Genomic DNA, 19,321 nt, shown 5'->3' with positions numbered 1-19,321 from the left:
CCATCGGCATTTAAATATGGCTGCTGCCTTGTACGTGCTTCAAGCCTAGCTGCCGTAGCTTGCTCCATGTGCTGTAGTACGTGTGCTCAGGCATAGCTAAAGTGTACTAGAATACAGTCATTCTAGTACTCTCTAGACACGGCTGTGGCTAGGTTGGTTCACCGTCTGTCTTCTCGTTTTCTGCGTTTACTCTATCAGCATAGAAGTGCTGACGATGAAGACATGTTAAGTTCATCATGATGCCGTATTTAAAAGGAAAGTGGTCACGTGTGCAAAGACAGATGAAAATCGGGCTGCATCACGGGCGTTTGGAGTTTCTAAAACTTGCGTGCGGTAGTGGCGCCAACAGAAGGAGAAGCATTCTACTCCAGCTGCTGCTGCGTACGGTGTGGCCGCACTGGCCCCATCTTGAAAGCGATCTGCAATGGGGACAGAGTCGACTTGTCTGGGCGCACCGCGCTGTGTTCTTGTCACTTAGTTTACGTTGAAGCAACAGGCAGCACGAGGGTCAATTCGCTCGCTCTTGCTACTGCATCTCTTCACTCCAGCGTTTTGATAGCGAGTTTCCACGGTGATAGAGTGAGACATGTTAATGTTTGCTTGTGCATGCCTGGCACCACGCTTGTTAATTTAGTTAGTAAGCAAATGTTTACAAGTTTATATGGCTGATAAGACTACTATCCTTACTAAGTACTGTATAGCTGATTTGCTGTCACAATCAATGCTTTGCCTTTCTGGCGAAGATCCGCCTTTATTTATTCATCACAACTTTAGTGCTTTGGGAGTAAATCAAAGTGAGAGAAAGTTGTATTCCTATATCAAAGCATGGGGTCCGCGGTGCTATAAAGGACTTTTCTTTCTTTAGGTCAGAGCAAATGGGTGCATGTTACAATCGAGGGCGTGCTTTCTTTTTTTGGTCACAGAAAATTGGTGTGCGTTACCATCGAGGGCCTGTTAGAATCAAGTAAATATAGTAAACAGATGACACATATGTGGTGTTTAGGAAATATTATACTATTCCCAGTACATTGCCTTCGAGATTTTTAAGTGTATTGTGTACAGCCATAGATGGCACCTAATTTTGGTAAGGCAGAGGAATTGGGCGACCCGAGTGTTGTAACATTCGGGAATCGGTAGTGGCAGTGCTTTCTTCTGTTTCAGTATCAGAAAAGTTCAGTCTTATTAAAAGGTTAAATATTTCAGCTGTGGCTACTGTTAAGCCTTATTATACTACCGGACATAGCTTGGGGGATTTCCTCTTAAGGTCTATATTTGGTCCAACTTAGGTGCGACACTGTTTTCATGGCTCTTGGTTGCTTATACTTCTTTTCAGGACTCTTCTTGCACAGTCTACTTCATTGACTATGGCAATGTGGCTCAGGTGCCCTTTGAAAGCATTTGCCAACTTCCGGAGTCATGCAAGAAATTGCCAGCACAGGCACTGCGCTGTCGGCTTTACGACTTGCATCCAGCATCTACATCGGCTGGCTGGCCTGAAGAAGCATTTTCCCTGCTTGCTTCCCTGATCCAAAATGGCACAATGGTTGCCACTGTGTGCAGGTTTTCGGAGGGCTTTCATGAAGTGGAACTGAAGCCAAATAAAGGTGCGTGTCAGCCATTTTCTTTGCCCAGCTAGCCACAGTTTGAATCTCGACTTAGTGAGATGGTTTGGTTCATTTCCAAACCATGGGAAATGTGCCAGTAAAGGTAAAATCTTAAGGGGCCCTAAACCACTTTTTTTATCAAAGTTGAGAACTGCATTTGAAGTTGAAATTGTGGGGTTCTTCTCCCGTATGCTCTTGGGACAAAGGAACGACAACACAGTAGTGCAAACAATCACAAGGGCATTTATTGCACCTTTCATAGATCAATGCCTGCTAGCCGAGTTGCTATCCACAAAACATGCCGATGGGCGCGTGACAAATCTAGAAGTCCGACTCACCGCGACCGGAAAACGAGCGAATATGTTCGCCCCATGCTGGATCCCAACGCCTGGTCGTTCGCGTGTTCGGTCACGCCAACGGTGGTGCGTTCGAAGGCGGCCACGCGAGACGGTCTCGCAGGAGCATGGGTCGGCGTGCGCGCGCGGGACGTCCTCGCTGTTAGCCGACCCCCCGGGAAAGAGCAAGCCCGTTCTGCCCTGTGTCCCCAAGTAACCCTGCCGTGAGGCGGCGTTAGCAGCGCAACACTGGCGCCATCTCTCGCACTGCGCCCCAACCACATCGACCGCCGCGAGCATCATGCAGGCCACGCGGCGAAGCCGGATTACAGGAGACGCGCTATGCGGGAAAAACATCGGGACGCGCGAGAGTCGCGCATCCCCACAAAATAGAAAATTTTCAAAGTACTTTGCCACAAGTACTTCAATGCATTCAGCAGAAGTGGAATTATTGGCAATCAAAGATCACCTTTGAACACCTTTATGGTGCACCCGCTCCTTCTTCAATGCCTTGCACTGTGAAGGCGTAGCGAGGTGTGCCCACAGCACTTTGCCTGGTGAATGTCACCATGGCGTGCAGTTCAAATTTGATGTTGGATCTTCACGTGCGTGAGCCAACCCTCACTGCACGGTTATGCACATCTGGTGAAGGATTAGTGCATTCACTTATACTGCAAACAGGTGCAGCTGGGTGGGGCCTCTGAGATATCCCCGGCGCAATCTCGGGGGGGTCACACGCAAGCCTGCGCAAGTCGCGTCATACCGCATGGTGGTGCGAAAAACGATGCATTCACTTCTCTCGTTATCTGTGGCGCGGCACGCTGGCAGCTGCAGCAGGGCTTGACCTGCGAGATATCCCCCAGTGCAATCTCTGGGGTCACGCTCAGGCCTTTCTCGTGCCTACCTATGCGAGCCAGTATGCGCAGCGGTGCAAAAGATTTGTGCATTCACTTCTCCCTCTGCTTGCGGCGCGCCACGTGAGCTGGCAGCTGGGCGTGGCCTCCGAGGTCGCGTTGGAACCAGTGCAATCCTGGGGACCACAAGCCAAAGCCAGCATGGCGAAGTTTGCTTGCCTCGTTGATCACACAGTGCAGTGCCATGTTGTATGCCATGTGCTACTCGACCATGACGAGCCATGTGAAAAGTGGAAGCAGAAGACCATCATAATGGAACAGAGGCAGCTCTCTAAAGGCTGTCATGTCAGGTGCTAAGATGCCACGTGTTGCACACCCCGTAGATTCTTTTGTTGTTTCATTTAAATTTCATTGCATGCGTGGCAGTGTTGCTTCTTATTTCCATGTTTAGAATTGCACACCCCATTGGGCATATATTGCAGTGAATAGCAATAATGGATATAACAAAGTAATAGATATAAGTAATTTTGGTTCCTCCTTCAACTTTGTTATAACAAGGTTTTAGTGTACACCCCTTTATAATTGGTGGGCATGTGGGGTGCCTTTTTTTTGTACAAAGAGTGCCAGGGCAGGTAACCGACAGTGTTGGTGATGACTGCTGCACAGAATCAAGCATGACTGAAGGCTGAACTGGAGAATGGCACTCCAGGGTGGGGATGTTCTGAAAAGATTTTACAGATTTGTGTGCCATATTACAGTGTGAGCAGCCAGCTGCACCAAAAAAAATCTAATTAATCATCATCTTCCTACTGTAGGTGGACAGAGTTTGAATGAGCAGCTAGTGGCCAAAGGATTCGCTGAGCGCATAGCAGCATCTGCCCCTGGAGCAATATCTACTCCCAAGGCTACGCCGATTGTAGCCCCAGCTACAAATACAGTGACCTCTCGCTTGCGACATCCTCTGAAGTCGATACTGAATGTGGTCAAGGCTGGAGACATCCTGCCCATGCAAGTGACTGTGTCTGCAAAAAATGTAGTGTGGTGTCTCACCATGATTCCTGAAGTTGCTGGTGCCTTGGTTGAAGTGGAGGAGTCCCTGCAGCAAGAAGGAAAAGAGCCTGGCAACAAGGATGTTGCTCGTGGGTAAGTGGACTGCAAACTCTGGTACTAAGAGCAACAATAACGTGCTAAGCAACTAATAACAAATGTGAAATTATTTCTCACCTAAAGTCACGTTTGCACACTATGCTTAGGCACGTCTCTTGTAGAATGCAGATAAGAACAATCTATGGCGCACAAACAGTTCAACTCCAGTTAATACATTTTCTTGACATTGGCAAACACACTGAAAACCTTATTTATGAATGTACTTCTTTCAAACAATAAAAAAAATGTGTTATAGAATGGTTGTTGCTTAAACTGGAAGTAGGAAATGTATTCAGTGTAAATGGCACTAGGTGGTGATGCTGAATCTGTGCCCTTTGAAAGTGATTTTATTTTGAGATTTCATCAGAGTATGTTTGCTCTGTTGTGAAGTGGCATTACTATTTAGTGTCAAATGCTGTGACTGTTTGTAGGGTGATGGGCCTCGTCAGGCATCTTGCCTTTTGGCCTCCTCCTGAAGTGTATGTGTACAGTCAAACCCACTTATGACGACCCCAGATATAACGATCTATCCGCTATGATGACCACATTTTAGTGCATTTACAATTTTCCGACCGTGCCTATTGAAGCTGCTTCCAGATATATTGAACATTTTTTTAATCGCCGTACTGTTACAGCAAACGCTTCAAGTCTGGTCACAGTAAAAAGAGGGCACACGCAAAGTACCAAAGCACAGCAGTGCATTCTGCTCCAGTCCAACCGTGATGATAATGTGGCCTTCGAGATTAATGAGCAATCGCCGTACACAGATTTCGGAAGCTGTGAAGAAGGTCACTCGCTCTGAAAGCATGCCTCCAGGGAGGAGGCACACAGCATAAACCGCATGGTGCGGGGCATGCACTGGCACATGCACTGGTGTGATATTGGATACCATGATGGTGGCACTCATATTGCGCAGTTGTCCACGCATCACCCCGTTCATTTCGCTTATTTCAACAACTCGGAACTCGTCTAGTTCCTCCATGGGAACTGCTGCTCAAGCGTTCCTATTGTTACTGTTGCTGCAGCCATGCAATGTTGGAAAGGGTCGGCGGTTACTATGCTGTTGTCAGATCATGGTTCGGTGTTGCTTCGTTTACGCATTGTCAATTGCTGATAGCAGTTCGCAGTGACATTCTACCTTTTGTACATCAAATTTTTTTTACACCAGAAGCAACATAGATAACGTAATTTTACGGCTGTTGGGTGGCTGACGAGCAGTTGTGATGCCGAGACCACAATGTCCAAGACCTTACGCAGAATGGCAGCATGCTGCGGTAGTTTCCAAAGTTTACGCTTCCAGTCGACTAGAACACTTCGCTTTCTTGTGTAGAATACAGTTATGTCTTGGTGGTGGTAAAGTACGGACAAACCCACCCATAACAATACCGGTTCTAACAGTATATTGGTTATAACAGTGAGAAGCTGCTGCACCATCAACTTCTGTATGATTACTATGATGAAATAGCCAGCTTACTACAATGCCTCCATGTCACATTATCTGTTATAACCGATGAAGTCTGGCTGCTGGATGTCCGTGCAGGAAAGTAAAGGAATGTGAAATCCTTGAAAAGAAAAAAGAATGAGAAGTTCGAGTTGCTGCACCCTCAGCCACCGCCTCAACGGCTTCCACACGCTCGCACAATGTAACCTGTTTTCTAGCCTTCTCCGCATCGCCAGCCTCGTGAACTTCCCTTCCGTCGCCCTTCCACTCCTCCGAACACGAATGGGCTGCACCCATAGCTCGATGCTGTGCCACCCTTCGAAACACGAATGGATCGCGACAGCTGCGCTGACAGTAAGTGGTGCTCCCAGTCGCTTGTGCTCATCTTTGTTGGTTGCATTGAAATCGTTCCTGGCCATGTGGTTTCTCCACCTCATTTTACTCGCCGGCGAAACGGAAGATGGCTGATTTGCCCGCTGATCATCGGGAATGCATGACATTGGCGGTGAAAAAAAACATCACTGCTATAGATTTGGAAACGAAGTGCAGTATTGTGAAGGACTACAAAGACGGTAAAAAACGGTGTGACTTGGTGAAGAAGTACAGACTATTGCAACCGATAGTGTCAACAATCACGCACTTGGCAGAGAAGTTCGACAAAGAAAACTGCTCAATAGACAACGGGTGCAAACGCGTTTGACAAGGTGCCTATAGGGAGGTGGAAGAGGTCTTCTACGCATGATTTCTAAGTACCCATGCCATGAAGTTGGCCATCATTGGACCAATTTGGGGCACAAAGGCAAAGCAGTTTGCCCTACTCGTCAACAATATGGACTACCAGCCAGGTTGCGGCTGGGTACAGCACTTCAGAGGGAGTCACGGCATTGTCTACGAAGCCTTCACTGGTGAGGGAACTTCACTTGACAAGGCAGCGAAGCAGAAGTGGGCGGAGGAAACATCCTGGACAACATTGGCATCGACCTATATAATGGCGATGAAACACGACTGTTAATCCAGATGTTGCTACCCAAGACGCATGCACTCGTAGGAGACAAGTGTAAGGGCGGGAAAAACAGCAATGTGCGTCTCATTGTGTTTTTATGCGCCAGCATGGATGGCAGCAATAAGTGCCCCGCTTTTGTCGTTTGGAAATCAAAAAAATCCCTGCTGCTTCCACAGTGCTGCTAGGATAAAGTGAGCTAGAAGAGGGGTAGCGGGCGGTGGTGGTGCCACCAGTGGCTTCAATGTAAGACGTTGCCTGACGGAGATGCCTGTGCACGATTAAAACCATGCTGTTTTCGTGAAATTGTTCAAAGAATCTGTGCAGTATAACACGTGACGCTAATCTAACAAGTGCAAGGCACATGCATCCTATATTCGCTCATAAGGCTGGACTTGTGGTTCTGCTGTTAGCTCATTAAATAGCAAAAGCTTGTTAATTCGAGTTCCACGGGAATGCTACGAAAATTCGAATTATACAAAATGTGAACTAATGAAAGTCAGAGAAAGAAATAGCTCGGTTAATGTGCGTATATAGTCCAACATAGCGTGAGCACGCACACGCTACGTCACTTAGCGAGAATGTCTATAGTTCGAAGCACTGGCGAAGCACGGCTAACGCGGCCCGACATGCCCGATGTCAAGATGGCTCCATAGATGATGGCTCTTGCTCCATCCATATGTTCGTTGTGCCGACCCACAATGCATGGCGTGGAAAAAAAAATGTACCCACGCCGCTTCGCCGACGGTCGCAGGCAGCCGTTAAAACGGCACGGGGATTGAGGATCCCTCTGCGCGTGCTCCAATGAAAACAGCTGACAACGCCAGCGTCGAAGTCTAGCGGGTGCATCATTTTGGCTGATGCAGCGCAAGTGCCGTAACGTGACTGTCCGCATGCGATGCGCGACACAGGAGCAAGAACTCCGCTCTAAAATGGACTCTCGAAAGGCTTCACAACCTGCTGCGATGTTGGTCTCTGTTGTACTTTTGTAGATGCATCGGCCGCACACTGCTCACTTCCACTGTATGCATAGGTGGCGTCCAAACATGTATCACAGTGGTGCTTTCCTTTGAGTAATAGCCACAAATCTCGAAGGCTGTGCTTTTTGGTACCGCGAGCACCGATAAACGTCACGGCCGCCGTGTTAAAGACATTATCTGGTGCTGCTTCTCGGCCAAACACCTTGTAGATAAAGAGCATAGCCTCCAAGATGTAGTATGAAAAAAAGAAAAAAAAAAACGTTTTGCCCGAAAAGCAAAGCATCAATTGTGATAGCAAATTAGCAGACAGCCATGTGAACTAAGGATAGTACTTTTATCGGCCGTATCAACTTGTAAACATTCGCTTGCTAACTAAAATATTAAGCGTAGTGTCAGCGCAGCAAACATACACATCACGCCCTATGACTGCAGACACTTGTCGTCAAAACACTAGTGTGAGGAAACGTGGCAACCAGCGAGCTACATTCATGCTGTCTATCGCTTCAACGCAAAGTGAGCGCCGAGAACACAGAGCACACACAAAGCTGCGAGCCGCGAACACAACTATACTCGCCGACAACTTTTTGTAGCAATGAAGGGAAAGCTACGGAGGCAAAGCACGCACAAGTTACAGTGCTTCGGAAAGAGTCCTGCATTTTATAATCCAAGTTTGTTTAGGCTGGGGAAGACAAAACATAAACACCTTACTAGCGACAGTTAAATAAGACAGAACACACCACTGAGTGTAACAGTTTACTTATTTTTCGGCTTTTTCCTTCCACTTTAGGAAAACGCGAAACCGTCGCATGTGGAAGCTGCGTCGATTCAGCATCTATTCCGAGCAACCAAACGCACTGTCGAACACTGCCAGACTACTTGGTGCTGTAATACATGTGCAGCAGTCACGCTACCGTAGCTTTCCCTTCATTGCCACAGAAAGTTGTCTGTGAGTATAGACTCTGCCCCCAAAGCAGATCGCTCTCAAGATATGGCCGTGCGACTGCGTGCAGCCACCACATGTGCAGTTGCAGCTAGAGAGAATGTCGGCAAGGACATCGGCAAGCTTGCGTAAAGCAAGAAAGTCCGATGGACATGGGGTTTTCTTGTGAAAGCCACTGAGAAGAACCTGGGGAGATGCTTGTGGCTATCTCGCCGCAGCATTTCTTCTGGATTTCTCAAGCTGAGAGCTTGCCATGGCAAACTTCTTGCATTTTTTAAAAGGCTCCTTTTGAGACCACCAAAGCAACGCCTCAGTGGAGCTTGCCAATTGTGACCCCTCTGTGCAGTTGTTATAGCAGTGCCATTCTCGGAACGCTGATAGCCGTGGCTTGTTACACGTGATCGAGGCGTGCAAGAAGCATAGTTAAACAGTTAAACTGGTCAACACAATCAGCAGCCAAATGGAGGAAGGTGGTCGGGAGGGGCACTGACCTCCCCGCCATTATAGTTTTCTTACAACAGCTCTGCCATCCCCCTATTTTGCTTTTCTTTTTTAAGCAATTGTCGGTTATAGCAATGAAATTTTTGTGGCCACTTGAATATTGCTATAAATAGGTTCGGCTGTATATAGCTCTCGAATAAAAAATGGCGGCTGCACTTCCAGTTTCGAAATGACAGGTGATCAGAGCCAGGCACTGTTTTGAAAGAGCTATACGAAGCTGCATTTTGTTTGTTAGATGGACGTTTCTAACAAAAATTTGCAGCTAGCTGTGGGGATGCACTAGGGACAAAACCAACGTGATGCTGAATTTTAACTGCTGGCGCCAACTTTAGTGCGTTTAACTTTTCAGTGTTTTTATGGGTGAGCTCACATATAATGAACTACTGATATAAGGACCAGTTTTTTCAGTGCTGTCGAGTTTGTTTTAAACGGGTCCAACTCTATTCATACATCTTGAATAAGCTTTGAACTTCAGAACTTGAACTTCACTAATGGAACATTCGGCTGGCCATTTCTTAGTGCTCCAGAGTGCTCATTTAGTTTTAGCTGGTGGAAATTTAGCACTTGGAAGGCATTCAGCTGATTCTTTCTGAGTGTCGTGCCCCAGCTCAGGGCTTCGTAGCGGCTCTTACCTTCAACCTGGGAGTGTAACCGAGATCTGGCAGAGTTCCAGTCACTTGGCCCCTAGAGCTTGCACTGTTGGTGAGGCATCTGTCGCAGTGGTAGTAAGAAGATGCCTCGGAGCCGAGCTCGCCACCTGCATGCCTTGTTTGTTTTCCTCTTCCAGCCTCAGACTGCTCTGGTAAGCGGCTATATGTTCGGCTTGGGCATGCGTTTTCTTTCTCCAATCTCGAGCAGACTCCGCATCATTGCAATCTGGGTCATAATGCTTAAGTATTCAGCTGAAGGTACCATAAATAAATATGTCGGTTTTGAACTGTTTTGAATAACATAAGCTTTATACAGATTTGGGCAAGCCCTCAGGGGTAGGTAGGCAAAGAGGTCTCCTATTTAAAGTTGCCCTGTCATGTCTCATACTGCAAGTACAGTACATGAAAGATGTCTGTTTACCTTCTTTCCGCATGGCTGGCACAATATCCCTGTCTGCACTGTAGCAGTTGTGGCAATCTTTTCCCTTGGCATTACAAACTAAATGATGAACCAGATGCTAAGCAGATGGTGAGCAGGTCCCTCAAAAGCTTATCTATTGTTGACAGTGCAAGCGCTTATTTAACAGTTCTCATTGCCAAACACGTTGTCATTAGACAGTAGTGTCTGCTATTGGTACCAGGTGTCAAGGAAGTTCTAACCAAAAAGTGCATTTTCAGGCACTAAAAATGAAAATAGGCATTTATAGGCAGCACAAAATGGTTGCTAAACTACTTCTTAATCCATAATTTGGGCACTTACACCTTGAAGGTGTTCCCGTGATGCTTATAAATGGGGCATCTGCTGTAATCCAATATTCTCCATCATCCTCGCAGTCTGACTTGTGGGGATTACGTCGCCTCCAAATCGTTGGAAGACAAGCGTTGGTACCGGGCCTGTGTGGTTGAGAAGACCGCCAGCGGGCATACAGTGCGATACCTGGACTATGGAAATGACGAGTCTGACACGGACCTAATTCCCCTTGCACCTGCACACCTGGCTGTCCCTGCTGCTGCAGTGCGCCTACTCACCACGGACCCCACATCCTTCAGAGTTGGGCAACTGCTCAGCTTTTCTGTGGAGTCTGCTGATGCTGATGGCACAATTCGAGGAACTGCCACCTCCCAAGAGGATGGCAAAACAATGGGCACGTTTGCTTTGGCTGCATGGCATTCTGGTCTGGACACTAAAGAACCTATAGTGGCAGCTGCTTTAAAACCTGCAGGTGTCTCAACTCCAACTCTTCCGGTAAGAAAATTGTTTCTGATTACCTCGTAATCCCAAACTACACTTGCACAAAATAAGACACATTCGCTGATAGATTTTTCAAACACGGACCGGGCCACCAAAATGTCTGAATAACCAATCAGAAAAAAAAGAAGGTAAAATAAATTTTGCTGTTTTTTACAACTTCAGCAGAGCAGAGACTTGCCTCAAAGTGCACCTATCATATATACTTTCTGAGAGCTGTATTACCACTATGAAAAGATCTTGGTTCTTGTGCATTCCACATGGCCTTGAAGGAGGAAATCGGTAAGTTCCCACTTTTCTTGATCTCGGGAAAACTGTCCGAGACATGCAATGATCTCAGATAAGCTTAAGATACATATTTTATATTTCGAATTATTGATATATCGAAATATTTCGCAATTCCCTTGTAGTTCGATATATCTGGTATCAACTGTATATAAGGAACGGGTTAAGCTAGCATGTAAGAAGAAAGTGCTCTGCTGAATTTGCAAAATGCAGCCTAAAATGGCCAGTGTCGTGCTGTCAAGGTTGCAATTTGTGGCATCATGACGACACGACAGGAGAACATGAAACACTGCTGCGGCCTCAGCCATTGAGAAATTTTGCAAATCAAACCTTGTGCACTGCTGGCATTGTAAAAAAATGTTGGAACACCTTGCATTTTTGCATGAAAATATCTAAATAATAGCACTTGGAAAAAGACTTATTTACTATTTGCTATTAAGACTCCCCCCGTTACACTTGCTTTTTTTTATATTTAGCTTTGACAACTTCTTGCTGATGTGGCAACGTTTTATGCAAATCATACAACCGTTCTGACCCTTTCGCTTTGAAATTGTTCGACACCTTTTGAAACGTATTGCAGTGGGTGCTAAACATTTGGAAGCATACCTGCTAACTCTTGTGAATTTATTGTAATGTTTACAAATTTGGACTCGTACTGCGATTTTACAAACATTTCTTTCAGTATTACAAAAAATAGCTTGTTTGTGAAGGTTTTAGAGCTGTTGAAAGATGGGGCTTCGCAAGAATGCAAAAAGAAAGAGAGCCAGAAGAAAGCACTCGAGAAGTGCATTGTACCTGCGTCGCCCTTTTGCGGCAGCGCAAGGTGCCATACAAACCAGAGTGCTTGCTTTGATCAAATTCATGCAAATGTGTTCCTGAAGCAGGCGAAATCAGCACCAGCAATGTCCCTGAAAAAGTCAGTCATTATTTGATGTTGTGAGTTTGCTGCTGCTTGTGTGTTGTGTCTAAAGGTAAAGAATCGCAAATAAAATGCCTGTGTAATCCACAAAAGGTTTGTGTTCAGGGCAGATAAAAGAAAGTGTGCTTCCTTTCTTCATTCCCTGTTGAACCCAAAGAAATTTTACGGTCACAAGAAGGCACATATGCGAAAGTGAGTAAGTGGTGGCAGCCGCGCTTGCAGCTGTCATGTTTTCGATATTGTGCATGCAGATTAGTCTGAAAAATTGAGTGAGACACCATATAGCATCCGAAATTTCAGGTGCTGTTATACATTGTTTCTATGGAATTGCTGGTGGTATTGCAGGGAAGTTCGAATAATCAAGCAGGTTTGAAAAAATTTGGGTGTCTGAAAAAGCAGTCGGGTAGTGTACGAGGTGTGTTTAAAAGGTATTAAACATTTGGTCAGCAGAAATACATTTTTGATTAGGATGTACAAAACCCCAATCCACTTCCAAGTAGTCTCCTTGGTAAAGCACACACTTCTCCTAGCGCTTCTGTCATTGTTGGAAACACTTCTGGACTGCATCTTTTGGAATGGTGATCAGCCGGGCTGTCGCATTCTGCATGTCTTCTCTTTGACTCTAATCAGGTTCCTTTCCGCGGCATTTTCAGCTTAGTAAATAGCCAAAAGTCACACAGAGCTATATTGGGGGAGTAGGGAGCCTGATGAACCACAGAAATGTTGTGTTTGGCGAATGAAGTCTGAATCACATGCGCTGAATGGGCGGCTGCATTATCGTGATAGAGCTGCCAAGTTTTTGCGGCCAACAGATCTGGTCGTTTGCACCGCACAGCATCATGAAGGTGATGGAGTACTTCCTGGTAGTATTCCTTTGTGATTGTTTGGCCTTGTGGTGCGTACTAATAATGCACCACTCCACACGAGTCCAAGAAAACGGTCAACATGACCTTGAAATTGCTGTGGACCTGCTGTGCTTTCTTTGGCCTCGGAGGTGTTGGATGTTTTCACTGTGATGCCACTGGGACGACTGCATCTTGGTTTTTGGGTCCAAGCAGGTCCTTTCCAGCAGGTCCTGTCCAGCAGGTCCTGTCCAGCAGGTCCTGCATGATTTCCAGACCTAGTTGCTTCTGCTTCATTGTACTTATTGAATACCTACTCCTATCCCATTTGCGAGTTCTCGGACTGCGATGTAATGGTCCTCTATGACCACTTGCTCAATGACATTCTCATTTCGGCTTGCTGAGGATCTGCCTGTATGTGTTTCGCTGTCCGGTGATGTGCGGCCACCTTTGAAGCAGTCGTACAACTACTTTATCTGTGAAGTGCTCACGGCATCATCCTCGAAAACCTGTTGAATCTTGCAAATGGTTTCCATTTAGGTATCACCAAGCTTTTGGCAAAATTTGATGCAATATCGCTGCTGATGTTTTTCTGTCATTTTGCAACTTGCTGGAATCCGACGAGCACTCACTACACGCCCTCACTCATAGGCCGACTGCCAGCAACTGACGCTTTCTACAGGCAGAAAAAATTCACGCAGTGTGTTTGAATGGCCCCTCTAGATCTTCACTGAAGGAAGCTTCCTGCATTTCATAGGTTTACGTGGGAAAGAAGAAGGTTCAATACTTCTTGAACATGCCTCATATATGGCCTTTTAGTATGATATGCTGCTACGAAACAATTTACGTAGTTGCACATGGGTTTACTATTTACCAAAAACAGGAGTTTATACCACTTGCACAAGTGGTAAGCATGTGTAAAAACTTCAGGCGTTGCACATAGCTCTCCGAGAGTTCTTTCCCCCCATCTTTGAGCTTTCTGGGGTGCTAACCCATTCATCCTTATAAATTGCTAAATGTGCATTTGCAAGTCCAATTCTTTGGGGCAGCAACTACATTCTGGAGAAGGTGAAGGTGAAGTGTATCGAGGCTTTAGTGTATATGAGAACCCCCGGTCGCAATTAATCTAGAGCTCTCCACTAACAGCATCCCTAGTTGCCCAGGTGGAGCCTTCGAGGAGCTAAAAGCACAGTTCTACAGTATCGTATAATATGATTGCACGATTTTTGCGCATATACTACCAGCACCAAAATTTCAAAAAATTTTGCAGCAACATGGGGTTTCATATTATATGCAAATTTCACCATGAAGTATGGCCTCACGTCGGTGTGGCATGCGCTGCCATGAAGCCATGCCTCAAGGCCTCAAGGCAAAGTTCTCTTCCATTCAAAGTTTCGTTGTCTCCTACGGGTCGCCATTTTGTGCTTGGTAGTTCGTGAATAACCTATGCGGCACCGCAAACTCATAGAGCTGTTTCTGACATTGCTGTTGTGTTTTGTGGCCTTACATAAATGCTGTTACATTTTTTCCCCGCGATTCCTTAAAAAACATTTCACTGGACCATATCTAGCTTTAAAAAAAAAAAAAATGTTCACACTGTGTTCATTGTGGCTCCATTTTTGTGCCCTAGGTTAGAAATTCCTAAGTTCTAGGTTCTGTAGGAAAGTAAATTTCAGTCATTTGGCTTTAACACAAGTATCTTTGGGTGAAGTCTGACACTACGAACTATTAAGCCAGAATGCGTTGATGTTATTACATTGAGAAAATGGATTTAGAAAAGTGACCTGAAGAGTTTGAAGCATGTATTCAGCTCAGCAGCTGCTTGGCTGGAAGAAATAGGAGCTAAAAAAGAAAGACTTCAATATTTTTCAGTGTATGTGTACATTTAAGTTTCGTTTCTCCCTCCTTGAATTTTGGCCTTGGCAGCCTAGAAATCTTTGAATCGTTCTTGAATTTTGAGTCAAATGTTCCATAATAACCCTCATTGCAGTGCCAGCGTAAATGTGAATTGTGATACCACTTGTCATATCGTGGTCTTGCCTGCACCGTCCCCAGCGCCTGCAGTCATTGCTGAGCCTTGTCAAGCCTGGCGAGAGCCTGCGCATGCAAGTGACAGTGTCTGCCAGGAACACGGTGTGGTGCCTCGCCATGACTACCAATGTTGCTGGTTCTTTGGTCGAAATTGAACAAAGGCTCCAGGATGAGGGCAGTAAGCTTGGTGTCAAGGGTGTTACTCACAAGTAAGTCAACTGCTTCTGCTGGGGATTGTATGATTCAGCAACCCTTTTGGGTAGTGAACTCCCTAGGGCCAACTCACTTTTCTCAGTGATCATCTGCTGTCGTGTGGCGGCATACACTTTTTTTTTGTATGCCACCTACCAAGTCTCTGGCAGGTTCAACTGGAGGACGTCCTAGGACTTTCAAGATTGCTCTATTAGGGAGTTTTAGAAATAGCGCACCCAAGCCTCTTTGTGTTGCTGAAGTCCCATGCCCTGCTTGAGTTCTTTTGTACACCTTTTTGCATTCTCTTGTACGCCTGGTGGTTTGCATCCCCTAAATTTGATTGCATAAAGCCTACAGTTTACTATTGTCTTAAGGGTGAAATAATAGAGACAAAAGGTGATTTTGGGAGGCACAAGCTGTGGCTTCTTAATCTACACATGGGAACTTTGCAGATTAGACTTGGTGGTACTGTCGATAGAATATAAAGAAAAGGGAAGGGTTCTTATGTGAAATTTAGACAGCTAGTACTGCCTCAGTCTTTTGCAGGGACTTTATATGGCAATAACTTTGTTTGCCCTGACACTAGTTTAATGCTTCAATGCATGAATGAACATTCCTTGGTATGGTTACATTTCTGCTGTCAATCTCGTCCTGCTTTTCCCCATAAAGGCTTGTTAAATCGCAATCGAGCCAGATCTGGATCGAAATTCTCAACCTTGATTGCTCCCCCCCCCCCCCCGCCCTCGCCCTTGCCCCCTTTACGTAAAGAAGCCAAACACAATCGGGAAATTTGATCCTAGTAGGGCTTGACCGTGATTTAAAGTGCACTTCGTGACACTCATAATAGACTTGATGGCTTTTACAAAGAACAATGTTTATTGCAAACCAGAGGTTTCACAAGGATGCAGTCTAGTAGTGACTGAGACATTGCCTGGGCCGTACACCAAACAAAGGTAGGGAATGATAAAGGAGAGGAATTGGAGCTTTATTTAGGGTCCTTCCTTTGTTCTGACTGGCAGTCTCTTCTGGTGCTCACTGGGCTGCACCTATTTCGATGGCCCTACTTACTTCTTTTGCTCAGTACAACGGGCGTGAAGCTCCGTGCCATGTGACGGTCTATGTTTATGTGGAGGCATTTTGGCAGCCTCATCAAAGAATGCAGTTGCCGACAAGTGTGCCTGTGTGATGTATTGCCGCCAACCCCATTGTGATTGGTATCTTCACCTTCATGTGCTTGGCAGCATGTGTACTGTGGTCTGCAGGGCTGTTTGAAGTGTACTGCACACTTTTAATAGGTGATAAACGAAACACACTGTCATTCTCTGCCACCTCCTCAAGCAAGACTCATTTAAGTGGGCATCACTTGCAGAAGCAGAAATGAAAGCAGCTTGCAGTTGCCACATTGGCTCAGCAAACTACCTGCTGCTCTCGTGCACTCTGTGTATGGCCAAGGGCAGTGTGAACACATATACACATATACAACTCTCTGTACAGACAGACATGAAATGCGAGGCAGTGTGCAAGTAAACGCATACGTACAGCAAGCATTCTGGCACAAGGCCAGTGTGTGCTTAGTAGGCGACATGCTGCACAGAAATTGCATAGGATCATCGGCATTACGCAGCTGCGGGTAGTGCTTCAGTGAAGCTACATTGGCTCTCACACAGCAGAAACTGCAAGCTTACATACACGCAAAGAGAAATCTGAGCGTGTTGTTACATTGTACTATGCTCCATACCGAGGTTTCAGAAGCTACTTAGTATCATCCAACAGAGGAAAGGTATCACCCACGAAGAAAAACTTGTACTTAGTGGTGTTACTGTGCAATGAAGCCGGAATTGTTCTTAACAGCATTTAAAAAAAAAAGGGAAAAGAAACGTCTTGCGCACATTTAAGGTGATGTTTTTGGCATAACTTTTCTTTTCTTTTTTTTCTTCCCCCCCCCCCCTCTGTCTTTTTGTTGTGGCATGTGTAAAGAGATGCAAATTATAGTATATTTGCTGTTTAGTGCCTGCCAATGTTTAGTGTGAAGTTTATCACGTCCCCATCAGATATGGATTAACAAGGTTCAATGGTATGTGAGCCTCATTAATTTGTTCTCTGTGGGACCAGAAATTTGTTCTTATGGGGGGGCGGGGGGGTTTAAGGTAAATGAAGTTTGCGTGATTCAAAGCTACGATGCACAATGTGAATGGCAGCTGTGCATAAGCTTGTTTCTTGACCCGCATTTTACATGAATGTTTCTTTCAATCTCATCAACTTGAATGCAGTGATTTGCTCATTCATCACCCAATTTTAACTGTTCTGTTCTCTCTTCAGGGTGAATTGTGGTGATTTTGTTGCTTCCCGATCAACGGAAGACGGGCGGTGGTACCGGGCCTGCGTAACCGAGAAAACTGCCACTGGGCACACAGTACGATACTTGGATTACGGAAACGATGAATCCAATACGGACGTTTTTCCCCTTGCACCAACACTCTTGATAGTGCCTGCTGCAGCTGTTTGTGTGCTGGCATCAGACCCCACATCCTTCAGAGTTGGACAGCTGCTCAATTTCTCAGTCAAGTCTATTGATGGCGGCACAGTTCGAGGAACTGCCACTTCAGAGGAAGATGGCACAAAGATGGGCATGTTTGCTCTGGCTCCCTGGAATTGTGGTCTCGCCGCCGCCGGGGAACCTGTGGTGTCGCCTTCTCCACAAAAACCTGCAGCTGGTCGAGCCACTCCCGTAAGGCAATTCTGTGTTATCATATTGCAAATTACCTTGTTAGCCACGGCATTTATGGTGCTGTTCTAGCCACAACCCATTCATTTTGCTTATTTGCTAGAGGTAACAAAGTAAAAAGTACTATATTTATCTGAATGTAACGCTCACCTTTCTTCTGAGAAAATGTATCCAAAAATTGCCTGCATGTTACAATCAAATATAAAGCTAAAACTGCATTTGCACAGTTGGAACACAGCATGTTTTTGCGACGGTTGCTGTTGCTTCGTTTTATGCCCGACTATGATCTAATTTAGAGCGGTATTTTCAGCCAATAATTCTCAGAGATACTATCACTTCCATGAGATTTCACATGACTCAGCATCGAATGCTTCATCGTAATCGGCCACCAGCGTTTCTGCCGCTTTGCCAAGCTCGCTATCTGCACATGGTGCTAGGAACACTGTTGGCTGTATGTTTCGGCAAGGCCGATGCAGAATCGTGAAAGTGACAGCAGTATCGAAAGTGATCGCTAGGGAATAGTGCCTCTGTGTGCTTTTATCTGGGGCCAGTGACTTGCAAATGGCAACAACGTACCGCTTTCGTTATGAAAGCTCATTAACCCCTTAAGAGTTTTATCATATTGACTAAAAGTGACCTTATTTTTATTTTTTACTTTGTGGGTTATTTTCAAGCTTCACACCTTAAAAAACCCTCCTTAAGCGTTTTCAAACTTTTTCCTTTGTGTTTTAAGGGTGAAAACCTCATTTTAACTCTTCACTATGTAATATGTATGCACACACAGGTCATTGCCATAAATGCTACAGTTAGAAACGAGGAAAAGTGTTTTAATTTACCCTGTTTCAAAATCAACTATTCTGTGAAGCAAAGTTCTTCCCCAAAGAAAGGTTTTCATCTGTTCTAAGGCAGATCACGAATTGTGTGGAACTTCATGAAGCACGTGAGGTTCTCTCAAACTTTTGTTGCTTACCTAAAACTGTCTGTCATACAAGGATATAAAATGTTACTTTTAAGTAGCACCACAAAACTTTGCCTGTGCAATCTACAAAGGTCCTGCTTAAACATGTTACAGTATTTATGGCAAAATCTCGTTAACTTTTTTTGTTACCACTAAAAGTGTGATTATTTTCTGTGCTCTTATGTTTAACATTTCTTTAATGTAGTATTCACAACGCATACCGCGGTTCATAAAAAAATAATTTACATATATATATATTATAATAGTATATTATATATATAATATATATATAATTATATGTAATTATAGACTGATCACTGGTGTTTTGAATGGACTTGAAGCAGTAATAATTAGGCAAACAATTTTTTTAGAATTCTTATGTGAAACTTCAAAGAAGCACCCCAAGGAACACGAATGAAAGTAATAATTTGCTTTTTGTAGTATAAGTGCCGAGAGCGAAAAAGAAATCTGAGTAATGCAAAATGTATACCTGGCTCCTTGTTTCCAACTTTAGTAAGTCAGACCGCGCAAAAAAGAAGGTGGGGAGCGGGGTTTGTGGTGTCAATGCTAACCATAGTGATGCTCATGCTATGCGAAAAAGCCGTATCTTTGCAAATGTGAAAACGAGCAAGTTCCTGTTGTACAGGGAGCACATGTTTTTACGTTGCA

General features: G+C 45.1%; 1 protein-coding gene across 1 annotated transcript in view; it reads left to right on the top strand.

The window, feature by feature from the left end:
* The window catches only part of LOC135921321 (tudor domain-containing protein 1-like), a 75,260-nt gene that overhangs the window by 34,677 nt on the left and 21,262 nt on the right, over positions 1–19,321 (top strand). Inside the window, exons 14-18 of the mRNA XM_065455655.1 lie at positions 1,334–1,604; positions 3,609–3,936; positions 10,286–10,697; positions 14,802–14,986; positions 17,289–17,697. Of these exons, the coding sequence (XP_065311727.1) occupies positions 1,334–1,604; positions 3,609–3,936; positions 10,286–10,697; positions 14,802–14,986; positions 17,289–17,697 (1,605 nt within the window). The remainder of the gene's footprint in view (positions 1–1,333; positions 1,605–3,608; positions 3,937–10,285; positions 10,698–14,801; positions 14,987–17,288; positions 17,698–19,321) is intronic.

This window comes from Dermacentor albipictus, chromosome 1, assembly GCF_038994185.2.
Source record: "Dermacentor albipictus isolate Rhodes 1998 colony chromosome 1, USDA_Dalb.pri_finalv2, whole genome shotgun sequence".
In the NCBI taxonomy this organism is placed as follows: domain Eukaryota; kingdom Metazoa; phylum Arthropoda; class Arachnida; order Ixodida; family Ixodidae; genus Dermacentor; species Dermacentor albipictus.
Note: the sequence above shows the minus strand (reverse complement) of the source record. Positions and strands in the feature narration are given on the sequence as shown.